Below are 16335 nucleotides of genomic sequence, written 5' to 3' on the forward strand. Positions count from 1 at the left end.
AGCCCTAGAACTGTTTTTTTTTTTTTATTATTTATGTTTTAATACAACGTATAAAGTGCTTAATACTTAATTACAGTTCTGGAAGATTTCATATGTAATTCATTCATTCATTGTCTGTAACCGCGTATCCAGTTCAGGGTCGTGGTGGACCTGGAATCATGGGGCGGAAGGCAGGAACACACCCTGGAGGGGGCGCCAGTCCTTCACAGGGCGACACACACTCACACAGTCACTCACACATTCACACCTATGGACACTTTAGATTATTTAATCCACCTACCAGCGTGTGTTATTGGACCGTGGGAGGAAACCGGAGCACCCGGAGGACACCCATGCGGACACTGGGAGAACACACCAAACTCCTCACAGACAGTCACCTGGAGCGGTCATATGAAATAAACTAATACAATATTTATTTATACCGCATTCTTGAAGCAGTAAGATTGTAGCTGAAAAACCTCTGTGAGTGGGAGATAAATGTAAAGGTTAAAAATACCTCTGCTCACACATCGGAGGACATTATTAGAGTAGATACATTTTTTACATGTTGAAAAACAGTTTTGACTGGTTAACCTGCTTGTGTTACACACAGAGCAAGCAGAAAGATGTTATTTGACATTTTGGGGCATTAACTTGTGTCTACTGGAGATTTGGAAGAAGTATATATAAATGAAACATAAAACTACAAACCGTTACGCTACAATGTTTTGTCTGTTTATTTGTATATAATGTAATGTTTGTGTTTCTAAAACAAATAAGTACTTTACATATCATTCTCTCAGACTCTTGCACAATACTCTATGAGTATTTTGAGAAGTCATGTGGCTGTATAATAGTAGCCTGTCTGAAGAAGTGGTAAAATAGCCTGCTGTCAGAGTGGTTGTCTTGCATATTTGTGGTAATGGTTCATATCTCTCTCTCTCTCTCTCTCTCTCTCTCTCTCTCTCTCTCTCTCTCTCTTTCTTTCGGTAGGGTCCTCCCGGTTCACAGCCCTCCCCTCACGCGCAGCCCCCGCCACACAACCCCAACAATCCCATGATGGGACCCCATGGTCAGGTAAGACACCCACCTCTCACTCCCCTTTTCCTTCTTTTGTTTTGTGTATATATAGTTGATTGTTGTTTTCACTGAGTATACATCACAAAGTTTTATTTCCGTCGTTGTGAATGCTATGGTTTAACAAATATTGTAGAATAAATATGAAATTAAAGCATTTCCTTGGCTTGACATTGCTTCATAGACCCCACCCCCTCACCCCCCACCCTCCACCTCAGGATTTGTAAAGTTAGATGCTGACTAAACCAATATCAGGTGTGAATTTTGTTGTGTGCTTCTTTACTTTCAGCTGGATTAGATAAAAAAAACTAGGAAAATCAAGTTTGAAATCATGACACACCCGTGTGTGCAGTGAGAATGCATGTTGTGTATACTTCTTAAGGCTTTTAACATTAGCACATTAATAATGTATTAATCCAATCAATTATTCACATCACTAATTTTTAACAAGGTTAACCCATTTTCCCAGTTTGACCCTTTAAACCATCGTAACATTCCATGCAAAAGCCAAGCGACTGCAGTCCTCATGTTGAAATAGAGCTTTGAAATGGCTTTTGAAGAGTTTCAGTACTTTCTGCACAGGAGGCTGCACTGAGGAGTGCTCAGAGGAGACTGACCTATGTAGCAGCCAAATAACAACGGCTGCAATAGAGGATACAACCACAGAGAAGTTGGAACCATTCTTTAGATATAACATGTATATGATAAATGAATAAAACACTCATGTGGAACATAAAGCCAGTGTTGTTTTCACTGGATGCCAGCGATGAAACAGGGTCAGATTTTGTAATGTAATGTGCAATTATTTGTACAACGAAATGTGTCTTCTGCATTTAACTTATCTGTGGCAGTGAACACACACACACACGTGCACTAGGGGCTGTGAACACACACCCAGAGCGGCGGGCAGCCTTCCCTGGCAACCAGGGGGGTCAGTGCCTTGCTCAAGGGCACTTCAGCCATGGATGTTCCTTCCAGTCCTAGCGATCGAACCAGCAACCTTCTGGTACCAAGCCTCGTCATCTAACCATTAGACCATTATTATTATCCATCCATCCATCCATTATCTGTAGCCGCTTATCCAATTCTAGGGTCGCGGGGGGTCCAGAGCCTACCTGGAATCATTGGGCGCAAGGCGGGAATACACCCTGGAGGGGACGCCCATTATTATTATTATTATTATTATTATTATTATTATTATTATTAATCATTATATTTGAATTTATTTATTTATTTTTGACTTGCAGTTTTAAAGGCAGACAAATGAGCCCTCTAATTTTAGGAGTTATTCTGTGACAAGGTTCTCTGTGTGCCATCCATCTTGTTTGTTTCCTGATGTCATCCCATCTCCATCTTCTTCTTCTTAATTCGCTTGCTCTATTTCTTGCATGTGCACTGCTGAACAGTGTAGTACATTACCTCACTCTATGTCCTTTTAAAAAGCACTCACACTCTTGCACATCCATATCCCCCTACACAACACACACACACACACATGCACAGACACAAACACACACCCTCCTTGCGGACGGCAGCTGTGATGCTAGATAAATAATGTAGGCTGTTGCCCAGTCTGAGAGGAGAACAGGTTCATCTGGCCAGAAGTCCACAGCCGCTCCCTCTCTAAGCCTTACACGCACTGTTCCATCTCCCATCAATATCTCATTAATAATGCAGTGCTGAGACACACATACGCACACACATAGACAATATACACACACACACACGAACATACATCCACATTTGTTTTTATACAATGTCTGAATGAGAGGGGATAAATATGCCTTGTTTGTAAGTATCTATATGAAATGTTACATTTGTCCACAGCAAAACTTTTCCACATTAAAATAAGCATGACTAACTTAAATAGTACATATTTCTGCAGTTATCAAAAGACATTTGTTATTTGCACGGGCTACATTTTATGTTCATTCATTCATTCATTCATTATCTGTAACCGCTTATCCAGTTCAGGGTCGCGGTGTGTCCAGAGCCTACCTGGAATCATTGGGCGCAAGGTTGGAATACACCCTGGAGGGGCGCCAGTACTTCACAGGGCCACACACACACATTCACTCACACCTACGGACACTTTTGAGTCGCCAATCCACCTACCAACGTGTGTTTTTGGACTGTGGGAGGAAACCGGAGCACCTGGAGGAAACCCACGCGGACACAGGGAGAACACACCAACTCCTCACAGATTTTATGTTCATTTTTTCCCAAATATATGCAATCTCCTTTGCACACCTTAACATTTCACTTTAAAGTTCGCCAACTTTGTTCTATAGGATTCAGCCCAGGTGATGATTTGCACTTTCTGGCCTTTGCAGATTAACTTGTCAATCTCCTGAGTGACAAGTTAATCTTAGTTTCATCTGACCAGAGAATACGATGCTAAAAAGCACCAGGTGTCTTCTTCTTTTTCCAACTTTAATACCGTAGACTCCACACCAAAACTAATGCCTTAGATAATTTGGTATTAGGCTCTGAAAAAGAGTCAGACAGCAGGCCTACATCAAATTCCAAACCTGTCGTTGTCTTTAATCAAGCTTTCCAGTCTGCAGCTGTGACGGCGGCGGAAGAACTTAACAAACTGGAATTAGAAATGAACAGACTGTTTGGCAAACAAGGCTCTGAAATACTTTACAGTCTAAAGGGAATATAATGACATGCAGATTAATCTGACAAATATTGAAAGAACTGAGCTGTACTTGATACGGCTCTGTGTCTACTTCATTGGTGGAAAGACCTGCCAATACCAAAGCACATTTGATACAATGTTAAGGGCTTCTTTTGTTTGACTTTTTCTGTAGCTTTCAGACCTGCTGTGCTGAAACAGTGGAACACTCCAGATCTTTTAATATCACAAATAACATCATGACTGTGATGATTTGCATTACTCGCCCTTGAGCTCATGCTGCTGACCAAATCATAGCCCTGATCTGAATCGTGATAACATGCCACCTTAAATAATTAACAATTATTATGGAATCCTCTGCATGGAATGGAATAAAGTTTTCATGGGATGAAGTTTTCATGGGTTCCTGAGTGGTGCAGTGGACCGTGTGCTGGTCCTGTCATCTGGAGGTCTCTGGTTTGACCCAGCAATCTGAAGCTCAGAGTCCAAGAGGGCACAACTGGCCTTGCTCTCTGGGTCCTCTCACTTCTTTCATACAGCCACAGTTCTAACCAGTGCAGGTGTGTGTTATCTGAATTGAGAGAGTTTTTACAGATCCATACAAATAGTTGGACACCTATATAACTATTGTCATTATATAAAAATTCTTTAATAAATATATCTGTAATGATTTGGTGTATGTGTTTATGATTTGTAATAATAATAATAACAATATGCTCCTTAATAATAACGTATGAACATTCCATGATTAACAGAGAACAGAATGAACAAAGTCCTATTCCATTAAAATCCGTTCAGTGTGAAGAATGTGTTTTCTTTCTTATGGAAAGACGGAGCTTCCATTTTAGAGATATGAGGCTTAGTTCTGATACTGATGATTTGTCATGTATGTATATCATACACTGAGGCTCCCAGAGATGTGCAGTTGATGCAGGGTCATTCCAAAAACACACACAGCACAAACAATGACACATGCAGATTCTGCTCAGAGAAAGAAAAGAAGGCAGAAGTTTGTCCCATAAGGCTGCGGTCATTATGTAAACGTCCTGCACGGCTCCGGGGCCTGTTTAATTGTTTGTGAAAGGCAGTTTGTTGTTGTTGTGGTAGAGTGTATTTGTCCTGTACACATCGCTGTGGGAGTATCCAGTTCTGTGTGTGTAATTCAAGAGGGTTACGTGCTACCGTACCTGAGTAGATTTGACACGCTTGTGTGTGTGTGTGTGTGTGTGCTTTCTTATTTCTGGTCTTTGAATTTTGGAGTCAGCACAGGCAGTTCTGTTTGTGTTATGTCTCTGTGTGTGACTGTGTATACACTTGTATATGCCTAGGTGCATCAGTGCATGGAAGCATATGAATGTATGTGTAAATGTGTGTGTATGTGTGTGTGTGTGTGTGTGTGTGTGTGTATGTGTGTGTGTGTGTGTGTGTGTGTGTGTGTGTGTGTGTGTATGAGAGAGAGAGAGAGCACGCATGTGTGAAAATATGTGGAAAAACACTTAAATGATTAGAGCATCGCCTTCTCAATTTGTAGAGCCAGTATTATATAGTTCACGTGAACCATTTGTATGCAGTGTTACTGCGCCCTCTGCTGGCACCTCTCACCATGTTCACCGTTTACTTCAACAGGCTGTTTTCATTCCCAATGATCAGGTTCTCTTTTTCTGTCTGACACACACACACACACGTTTTTACCAAAATGTTTCCAAAACACAGTTACACTTCAGATATAAACATTAAACAAGTTAAATTTCATAAAGCAGTGTGTTTTTGTGGGCGGCACGGTGGTGCAGCAGGTAGTGTCGCAGTCACACAGCTCCAGGGACCTGGAAGTTGTGGGTTCGATTACTGCTCCGGGTGACTGTCTGTGAGGAGTTGGTGTGTTCTCCTTGTTTCTGCGTGGGTTTCCTCCAGGTGCTCCGGTTTCCTCCCACAGTCCAAAAACGCACATTGGTAGGTGGATTGGTGACTCAAAAGTGTCCGTAGGTGTGAGTGAATGTGTGTATGTATCTGTGTTGCCCTGTGAAGGACTGGCGCCCCCTCCAGGGTGTATTCCTGCCTTGCGCCCAATGATTCCAGGTAGGCTCTGGACCCACAGTGACCCTGAACTGGATAAGCGGTTACAGACAATGAATGAATGAGTGTGTCTTTGTAATGTGGTTACTGTATTTGTGAGCAGCCCCTGACTAAGATGTTACTGAGGTAATTGTTTACTGAGGTGTTCTTGAATCTTGAATTATATTGTTCCTTAATTCCTGACTCAGGGCCATGCACTTGGACCATTTTGAGGTAGTTTCTCAGACAAGGATTAAGTCTAGTCCTGGAGTACACACAGCATTTTGACTTGTGACTTTCCATCGAGAGGAGGATATAGTAAAGGACTAAGCTTAATACCTGTGGGACGTTTTAGCAAATTTAATGAGGGTCATTAACTAATGAAACGTGACTGGTTTGTCCATGAAGAGTTACAACCGTGGTATGTGCCAAACTGAACTGAACTTGATGATCCAGCAAAGGCTGTTCAAACCCAGTATTGGATATAGTTGATGGGTCTCTAAATCACCACCTTTATATGCTTTGTTGACAAACTCCACAATGTATTTTAAGTGTGGCATTGTCTAATCATTAGTGTAGTTCCTCATTTCTTGTAGTATTTTAATAGTTATGATCTTGTTTCTTGATTTGTTTCCTTTCATACGGATATTTCAATACTGAAGTTTCCTTCCACAGCTGCTGCCTGAATACTCCATGCATTGAACCAACAGAAAGTATATCCATTGCTTATTTAACTTGAAAACTTTTTTCTTGACTGTGACTCTTCTCTCTCTTGACAGCCTTTCATGTCTCCGCGGTACCCAGGTGGACCCCGCCCATCACTCCGCATGCCAAATCAGGTACCTCACATACTTCCTTTACATGCATTGTCAGCTCTTCAGTTTTTGATCAGTTCTCTCCTGGTCTTATTCTCTCTCTGTCTGTCTCTCTGGTTTTCCTTTTTCAGCCTCCAGTGGGTGTTCCAGGGTCACAGCCGCTCTTGCCAAACAGTTTGGACCCCAGACCACAGGGTAAAACTGCATTCACATGTCATACATCAGTAGTGTTTGCTAAGAAATGTATTAAATATGTTTTTTACACAGACGCACTGAGTTCTTACGCACTATAGCCCCTTTCACACATGCACTGTAATCCAGAAATGTTCCAGAGTTTACAACATTCATCCTCGATGTTATACGGACTTTATCCTGGTAGCACCCTAGTAAAGAGTCTTGGGTAATCTGGGTCAGTCCATGTGTGAACGCTCTGTGCAGGCACTGCTCCACACCTTAAACACTTGTTTCACCTCCCGCTGTGAGCTACATGTGTGAATGACCACTCCGGGACATGATACTACAGAGTTTCTTTAGAAATTCCCCAGACTTCATGTGTGAAAGGGGTGTACTCTAGTAGCAGACTGGACAGATAGTGCCATACCTACTAGTGTTGTCAAAATCCAGAACTTGACTCTGCATTCAAAAGCCACGTTTGAAGATTTTCTTCTCTAGAGCTTTGAGAATGAATTTATATTCAAATGTATTGCCTGAATCAGTGAGACACATAATTTGGGATGCTTAATAATTGGTTTTCCCACAACAGGACATCCAAACATGGGCGGCCCAATGAGGATGAACCCACCCAGGGGAATGGGAGGCATGGGCCCACAGGTGAGTCATTAGCTGCAAAAATGTGACAAGAAACCACTGAAGTATTTTACGGATGTTGTTAGAATACACATTTTTATTATCAAGTTACAGATATATTGTACAGATGGTTTGTGAAATGGTGCTATACAGTGGAACCTCTACTTACGAACTTGATCCATTCCGTGACCCGGTTCGTAAGTAGAAAAGTTTGTTTCTCGAGTCATTTTTCCCCATTTTAAATAATGGAAAAGCAATTAATGTGTTCCAGACCCCACCCCGAAAGTCACTCTTTTTACACTGATATGTGTTTACAACACTCTCAAATTAGTAAAAAAAATACATGTAGCATTACTAAAAATAAAAAAGAAACACAGTGGGAGGTGACGGGAGGTGGGGTGTGTGTGTGTGTGGAATAACGGAGAGTAGGCGGGTGAATGTGTGGAGACGAAGCGTAGATACGACTTAACTTAGCACGAATTTTGATGTCTGCTATTTACACTAATGCTAAATTGCTAAAGCTACAATTTGCTAATCTTAAAAGCTCACTCAAGTCTGGGTGCGCTGGGAGACTCGCCTATTGGGGTCAGTGTCCATTTCCAGCCGCCGGCTCGGCTGAGGCTCGGGTTCATTTCTAGAGTCATGGTTTGTTGGTGGAGGCAAAAAATATTCAAATGCCCGGTTTGTATCTTGGAAAGTTTGTTAGTATAGGCGTTCGTTAGTAGAGGTTCCACTGTATTCAGAAATGTATTTATTATGATTTCTTTACTGTAGTCATGGGAGGTGGCCAGTGAATTTACACATGCGTTCTAAGTTTTAAAAGATAGTTAACTCGTCCGGTACCTACCCAGCAAGCAGACATTTTTGGACCTAACCCGTGCTACTTTAGGCGCTTGTGGCTCAGTTGCAACACTGGAAGTTTTGTCTAGGCCCAATGTGGGCCAATTGTCATAAGCAAGTCTTGACATATTGTGTTGGCCAGGCCTAGATTTGGGCCACAACAGACCTGACATCTTGCCCGTATAAGTGGAGGCAGCCAGAGTCATCCTGAGTCAGTGTCCTCATTCAAGGCCCAATGTGGGCCATAAAAAGCTGCAGATAAGGGCCGCATTTGGGCCAAACAGTACTTGTTTTCTGGTATCATTACTGCTGATATTTTGCATTTTCCTTACATATAAGTAATTTAAATATATGTAGAATTCTTTATTACATTTGTGGGCTGTATGCTGCTTCAACTGTAGCAGAGGCCTGTTTATCAGAGTTCTGATTTCGGTTTGTGATTGTTTAGCACCTTCTCCAGTATCGGCTTCATGACCATTGTGATGGCTCCTTTCTAACTCTTCTCCTCTGTCACTGTGTAGAACTATGGTGGTGGGATGAGGCCTCCTCCAAACTCTCTTGGTGGCCCAGCCATGTCAGGAATGAACATGTGAGTATGAGAAGAGTCATATGAAGATTATTTTTGGTGTATTTCCACTCATTCATAGGCAGTCTGAAAGGGGGTAAATGACTGACTGATACTCTGTGCCCTCTCTCAAAGGGGTCCAGGCGGTCGAGGTCCCTGGCCAAATCCTAATGCAAACTCAGTAAGTCCAGTCATAACAAAATCTCACAGAAATTGTATTCCAATGAATTCTGACTGTACATTAATTATGAAATATTGTTGTAACTCGGATGACAACTAACATCAATTGTCGTTCTTTTTCCTCTCCACAGATAGCATATTCATCCTCATCACCTGGAAACTATGTGGTAGGTTTTATGCCAGGTTTCCAGTAATAAAAAGGCCATGCATTCTTAAACCAGATATTGCTGAGTCTTTTACAGGACACGGGACGTTCCCTTTTTTCATTTTTATATTTGGGTTTATATTCTGTCTCCCAGGGACCTCCAGGAGGTGGAGGGCCACCAGGAACGCCTATCATGCCCAGCCCAGGAGGTCAGTCTGAGCTTATTCATTCATACAAACAATGCAAATCAACAGGTATTATTTAATGCCTAGTTGTTATAAGATAATACAAGACAGTTAAGTACAACAGCATTTTCAAAAGAATTGTATATCACATCATGCATTTTTAATGATCATTTCCAACAATAACCTTTATGATGTTAATTGCTGTTTGATATTTCAGACTCAACAAATTCCAGTGAAAACATCTACACTATGATGAACCCTATTGGTCCAGGTGGCAACAGACCTAATGTGAGTTGAAACTGGCCGAATGTTGGAGTGTGTCTTTATGACTGGGGGACACTTGTTCCCAAGCCTTTTCTGCAAAGCCCTCCTTTAGATAAGAATATTTATTGCCTCTTTTGCTTCCAGACTCCACTGGAATGTGTTTTAGACATTGTAATTCACACAAAGCTGCAGCCTATTATTGATCAAACCACATTCACATGACAAATTATCTTTACAGTGGAATTATTACAAGCATTATTAGAAGTGACAAGCATGGATCTCCATTTTTGTCCATTTTTAGTTTACTACAAATATGCAAGTACTACAAAATCATTTGAGCACATTAGCTATCCTTCAAATCGTGTGAACATTTCATGATGAATGAACCAATAGGAATCGTTCAAAATTAATTGGAATATAACCTTTTTACATTGACTCCCATTGAAAATTAAGAGTTTTTTTCTTTTCCTGTAAAGTTACTATTTTGGGAGATATTTGTTTATAATTTAATTTTTTTAATATCTTTATATTTAGACACGCCCACAATTGCGTTATTGGTGCACCCCTATGAATAATAATAATAATTATTATTATTATTATTATTATTATTATTATTATTATTATTGTTATATAAAATAATAGATTCTATTGAATACCATACCCATCTTTAATAATGTAATTTAATTGCAGTTCCCAATGGGGCCTGGGCCTGACGGTCCGATGGGTGGAATGGGGTCAATGGAACCACATCATATGAACGGCTCACTAGGTAAGATGTTTTTTTTTTTTGGGTCTTCTACAGTTTCATCTTTTACGGCATGTTTGCTAGTAAATCAAAGTAGTTGTATACACAAAGCTCTATGTGGACCATAGTGATGCTTATGCCAGTTCCTGTGTTCACAGGCTCGGGGGATATGGATGGGTTGCCAAAGGTGAGAGGTTTCTCCTGAGAACACAGTCTCAGGTGTCCTTTGAAACGGATGAAGTAAGATCTAGAAGCTGCCATTGAATTTCATACTGAACTTGTATTTGCTTTTTCTTCTAGAACTCTCCAAACAACATGGCAGGTATGAATAATCCCCCAGGAACTCCGCGGGACGATGGAGAGATGGCAGGCAATTTCTTAAACCCATTCCAAAGTGAAAGTGTAAGTGTTAACACACATTAACCCACTCTGCCCCTTCCCTTTTTCCCAGCATATAACCACCTAGCGCTGAGGTCAGTTTATGGAAATATGAAGGTTGTCATAGATTCAGGGATAAATATTTTTTCTGAATCATAATAAGCAAGAGTTATGGGGGAGGCATTACGTTGACTTTAAAATCTTTGATTGTAGTAAAGTACGAACAAACATAAATATTAAATGTAATACATGTGAGGGATGCTGGCTTTTCTCTTATATATTAAGCATGGGTTAGAAGTTTAGAGCCCAGTGAGAAGTTTGGTGTGTTCTCCCCTTGTCCCCGTGGGTTTCCTCCCACGGTCCAAAATAACACGTTGGTAGGTAGATTGGCGACTCAAAAGTGTGGGCGTGTGCCACCCTGCGAAGGACTGGCGCCCCCTCCAGGGTGTGTTCCTGCCTTGCGCCCAGTAATTCCAGGTAGGCTCTGGACCCACCGCGACCCTGAACTGGATGAGTGGTTACAGAACATGAATTAATTAATTATTTTCACTGGACGGTTCTTTAAAGAATTGTTGTTGTAAATGAAGACAGTGTCATAGATGTAAAGCAGGAGTCCTCAGATTTTTTAATCAAAGGGCCAGTTCACCGTTGTTCTTTGTTTGGGGAGGCAGTACTGCAGCCAGAGAAGAAAACATCTAGAAAAACTATGTACCATGTCATAAAGTCATAAATATTTTGGAGTACGGGATGGCAGTTCGTTCCACTTGTGCATCTACATTGAGTTTTACGGTACATATGTGTGAGCACACAGGAAATACCTACACAGGAAGGTATTGAATCTCCAAAAGAGCTGGATTGAGGTGGCCCTATAACACCATCGCAGCTGGTGGCACTGTCACTTAATCAGTTCAAGACTTTGACAAGACACTGACGGAGCGTTGTTTTGTAATTTTCATACAAAATGATTGCTACAGACAATTCAGTAGTCGCTGGATTAGTACAGAGACCATCTCTACCCAACTTTATGCCCTTGGCCAGACCATGTGCGCTGTGCTGCCGTAGTTAAAGGAGCGGGCCGTAGTTTGAAGACCCCTGATGTAGCATTGAAAAGTGCATTAGTGGAACATTTCCTACACGCGAGTGAGTATGTATAAGAGTGAGTGAGTGAATTACAAGCCAGTTCTATGAGGTGCTTCCTGTCTATAATGGAAATAACCTTCGCATAATGTAACGGTTCTACACTGATCAAAGGCTCTAGCAAGATCTGCCTGAGAACCCTTTTATAAACCTTTGTTTTTAGGAATATAACACTTGAGTCTTCATTTTTAAAGTCCCTTCCTTCATCAGTCATCTTGTACTGTTGGACATTTTGAAGTATTGTCTCCATGAATGTGAAGTGTGATAACATTGGCTCATCTCTGTCTCCTCTCGGCCCCCTTCCCCTTCTCTTTTTTCTCTTTGCAGTATTCCCCCAACATGACGATGAGTGTTTGATTTTTTTCCCCCCAATTTTTTTAACCTGTTTTTTCATTTTTTGCTTTTTACCCCCTTCTTTTTTTCCCCAACTCTGCTGCATTAATGGGCTTTATGTCCACTTTTTGCCCCCTATTCCTCACGTTTCCCATATCCTCTCCTCCATTTGTAACACTCGGGGTTGATGGGGGGGCTCCCCTCAGTCAGTCACCATGGTGATGGAGCGCAGGACCTCTGGCCGGAACCCCCACTCCAAAGCTGGCACGGTGTTGTCCACAGGGCGAAAGTAGGCCACAAACCACAGAAAGAACCTCCACTCCACCCCAACCTGCCTGCCTGGCTTCCTCACCTGGCCAGGACACTGAGGGTCCTGAGAGAAGATTGTGTGTGTGTGTGTGTTTGTGTGTGTGTGTGTGTGTGTGTGTGTGTGTGTGTGTGTGTGTGTGTGTGTGTGTATGCTTTTCTGTATGTGTGGAACTCTTCCAGCACCAAGGCTGGGGGTCTAATTTTAAACCTATTTTATTCTCTTTCCTCTTTATTTGAGATGTCTTTCGAACTGCAGTCGACAGCAGAGGCTGGAGTCAGCCCACTGTTTGACTGCTGTGTACATTCTGAAACAGAAGAAGCTAAACTGGTGATGATGCATTGGGGCAAAAACAGTCTCCTCATGATATATTTGTATATTATTGATTATATTATTGTTATGATTTTCATAATTGATATTGCTATGATGTAGTCATGATTTTATGGATTCTCCTGTAAAGGGCACATTTGTATCTCAATGACATTGAAGACAGAATAAGCACACACTCAAGAATGCACAATGACACCTCTGTTTACATGATTTTAGGTATTTGTTTGTTTTTTTCTTTGTCTGATGTCTCCTTACATATACCTCTCCCTGTGTTCTTCATGGAACTGATGTCATCACTACCAGAAAAGCATAGTTAAACTGTACAAGCTCAGTATTTGAATCTGTATGAATTTGACGATCACATGATTACAGTCACTGTCAGCACTGGATCTGAAACATTTGTAGAAGACTATTTTGCATTTTCCCAGTTGTTCTTTTTTAGCTGTGTTCGTCATATGCCTGATCTGTGCGTTCATGTGCTGTCTTCATTGCATTTCTGTCATGTAGCATGAAAAGCTTATTGCAGTCACTGTCAGTAGGCTTACTTCAGCGTAGCGTAAAGAAAGTTGCTCTAATCTTGCCTCGTCAAAGCATCCCGGCTGTAATCGGTTCACCTGAAAACTCTCACTTCTCTTCATTTTAAAATCCCCTACAGTTACATGTAAGCTGTCATGAATGTTTATTGTGACTTTGATTTAGAAATTATTTTAAATCCTGAGTGCCTGAAGGAGTGGCGATACCACAATGATAAGATCCCCTCCTGCAGGCTCTACGGCAGTTCATCATGTTGTTTCTTTTTCAGCCTCATGCCTGTAAATACAACCTATTTCTCTTATTGGTCGTTGGATCTCATTTGTATTTTCAATACACTACTTGTCTGTGAATCTTGTGTGGTTCCATCTTTTCCTTATTGTACATTTAGCCTCTGTTTTTAAATCTATATTCAGAGAAACTCCTCATAAGTCCTAGTTGGGATTCTCTGGCACTCATTATTGGTCCTGTGGACATGATGATTAACCTGACTGACGATTAGCCACACTGATCAACTTTCTTACTGAGTGGTCAGTGTAGTGATGGCCCATGTCATTGTGGTTCAGATATTGTTTTCAAATGTATCCTTACACTTGACAGGTTTACTTCTGCAAAATCTCATTAGGCCTTTGTCCTTTGGCAATACTGTGGTGATGAACGGTTCTAAAAGGGTGTTACTGTCAATCTGATGTCACCAGGCTGCCCCTCCGATCAGATTATGAGTAAATAAGTCGCTTAGTCGGCTGACACTCAGCCCCCTCCCTAGCCCCGTCTCCTCCATTTCTTAAGCCCTTCGCCTTTTGTTTTTAATGTAAATAGTGTAAAATGCATTTTGATATCATTGACATGTTTTGATATGTCAGTCACAACCAACGAGTACAGCTGAAAATAAGTTATAAATAATTTGTTTTGTGTTTTTGTATTTTAAAGAGATGGTTTGGTGTAAAGTAACAGATAGAGGGGAACCCCTATTGCATTAAATAAGGATACGAGAAAATATTTTTCTGAATTAATACCTCAAAAATAATCCAATTTAAATTCACTGTAAACATTTGTATCTCTGGTGGGATTTTGCGAATACGGCAGTGTTTGTGAAAGGAAAGCTTTTTTTTTCTCTTTTGAGTCTGAAGACAGTTGTATATAGTTTTCAAGAGGACAGAGGGAGCTAGCGGATTAATACATTATGGCACTTACGGCTAGCAGTTATGATCTACACATGTTTGCAATTTGACATTCACTGAAGAGCTGCACCCTCTACAGGACGTCTGCTTTTTGATAGTGTGGTCCCTGTTAACTGCAGTGTCATAACCATCCATTTGATGTAGCCTTCCCGTTTTACAAATGTAGACCAATGGAACATCAAACCGAGGGACCAGAAGTAAATATACTCCACTTGAAGGACTCTTAGCAACCAGAATATGAGTGCAAACATGATATCAGATGTGTAAACTTGAACATGTCTGCATAACTGAAATGTGAAGATGGCACTGTGCAGACTCACTCTCACTGATCCTCTCTCAGTCCTTAATTGTACAATTGTTGGCCATCTCTGTACTTCTATTGTGATGTATAATACTGTAACATTAGGAAGAGTTTGGGAAATGATGTGGTGGGGGTTGTTTTATGGAGGTTTGGTGAGGGAGGGAAGAAATGAGATTTTCCTGTACCTTTCATTGTCCTTTCTGGCGACACGACAGTATTCAATATGAAGCAGTCTGTCTCATTGGGTTTGCTTTGTATTTCATGGTAGGCTAGTTTGGATCTTTGTCTTAGGGACTTAGGTGTCTTGTGTAGGTAATAAAGATGTCCTTTGTATGTTACTTTATATTGTAAAGTTTCTTTAGACTGACAGGAAAAAAGAAAATTTGCTTATTAAAAACAAATGGCTGCATCAATAATAAATGTAATTTGATATTTTTCTGAGTCTGAGTCTTCTTGTTTGACGTAAACCAGAACCGTGTCCATTTTACGACATTTGTTCATGATTTATTAACGTCGTTCTGAGTTCATGTTAAATGTTCCATTCTAGAGACTTGCAATGTTCACAGCATTAGCGCAGTAGGAAGCAGACGTCTGAATACATTATTTTAAAGCTACCTCACAGAAGTGTATTACATGAAATAATCACTAATATATTTCTTCATGTCTGAAATATTGTTTCATAATTGTGTGTGAATTATGATGTGCTTATGGCCTAAAACCAGTCATAGCACAGCAATAATTCCAGGCAAACTAGCGCTCAGTTTGTGCTTGCAGTTATCACCATTGAAAAGTCCCATGCGAGTTCACCAGTTACTCTGAAAGTGAATATTTCTAATATTTAAACTAAATAAATGCTGTATACATTTTTATACACTAACTGCAGTTTAAATTAATGTAGTTTATCTACAATACAGACTTTCACAGCAAACAACTTTGAATGACTTCCGTGTGTAGCATTTTAAATCATTCAGAAATTTGATATATGGTGGAATTCCCTTTTAAATATGAATCTTTATCATGACATTTTTATTTTATATATAATACAATAAAGGTAGTGTCCTTGATAATAAAATTGTATATACTTGTGGTTTTATGTCATTTATAATGTTTCCTTAATGCCGCAATAAATGTAATTAAAATACATTCATAAAGAAATAAAATTTATATTTTATGCCATTTTCTATTAATTTATTCAGTATTCACTGACGGTGATATAATAAATATACAGCACCCCTGGTTAAGAAGTGTTCTTTGGCTTCTAATAAATTTTTGAAAAAATATATATAGAACAATAATATTTTAAAAAATCTAAGCTTTAATTCAAGTGCCTTTATTTGGTGTGGGAAAAAAACCCATATTAAGAAATAAATCTTTTGAATGAAATCATGTGTGCCACAATTATTGGAACCCCCTGATGTTAGTACTTTGTACAACCTCCTTTTGCCAACAAGACAACACTTAATCTTCTCCTATGACTCTTCACAAGATGGGAGAAAACAGAAAGAGGGATCTTCGAACATTCCCCTTTGCCCAACCTCTCTA

The 16335-nt window shown here is 40.3% G+C and overlaps 1 protein-coding gene across 1 annotated transcript in view; it reads left to right on the forward strand.

The window, feature by feature from the left end:
• ssbp4 (single stranded DNA binding protein 4) overlaps nt 1–15207 on the forward strand; it is an 89871-nt gene extending 74664 nt beyond the window's left edge. Inside the window, exons 6-18 of the mRNA XM_066647326.1 lie at nt 973–1056; nt 6529–6588; nt 6696–6759; nt 7328–7395; nt 8733–8800; nt 8912–8957; nt 9088–9123; nt 9256–9310; nt 9504–9574; nt 10241–10319; nt 10454–10482; nt 10596–10697; nt 12138–15207. Of these exons, the coding sequence (XP_066503423.1) occupies nt 973–1056; nt 6529–6588; nt 6696–6759; nt 7328–7395; nt 8733–8800; nt 8912–8957; nt 9088–9123; nt 9256–9310; nt 9504–9574; nt 10241–10319; nt 10454–10482; nt 10596–10697; nt 12138–12167 (792 nt within the window). The 3' untranslated portion in view covers nt 12168–15207. The remainder of the gene's footprint in view (nt 1–972; nt 1057–6528; nt 6589–6695; nt 6760–7327; nt 7396–8732; nt 8801–8911; nt 8958–9087; nt 9124–9255; nt 9311–9503; nt 9575–10240; nt 10320–10453; nt 10483–10595; nt 10698–12137) is intronic.
• Nucleotides 15208–16335: the final 1128 nt, after the last annotated feature.

Source organism: Hoplias malabaricus, chromosome 16 (genome assembly GCF_029633855.1).
Source record: "Hoplias malabaricus isolate fHopMal1 chromosome 16, fHopMal1.hap1, whole genome shotgun sequence".
In the NCBI taxonomy this organism is placed as follows: Eukaryota; Metazoa; Chordata; class Actinopteri; order Characiformes; family Erythrinidae; genus Hoplias; species Hoplias malabaricus.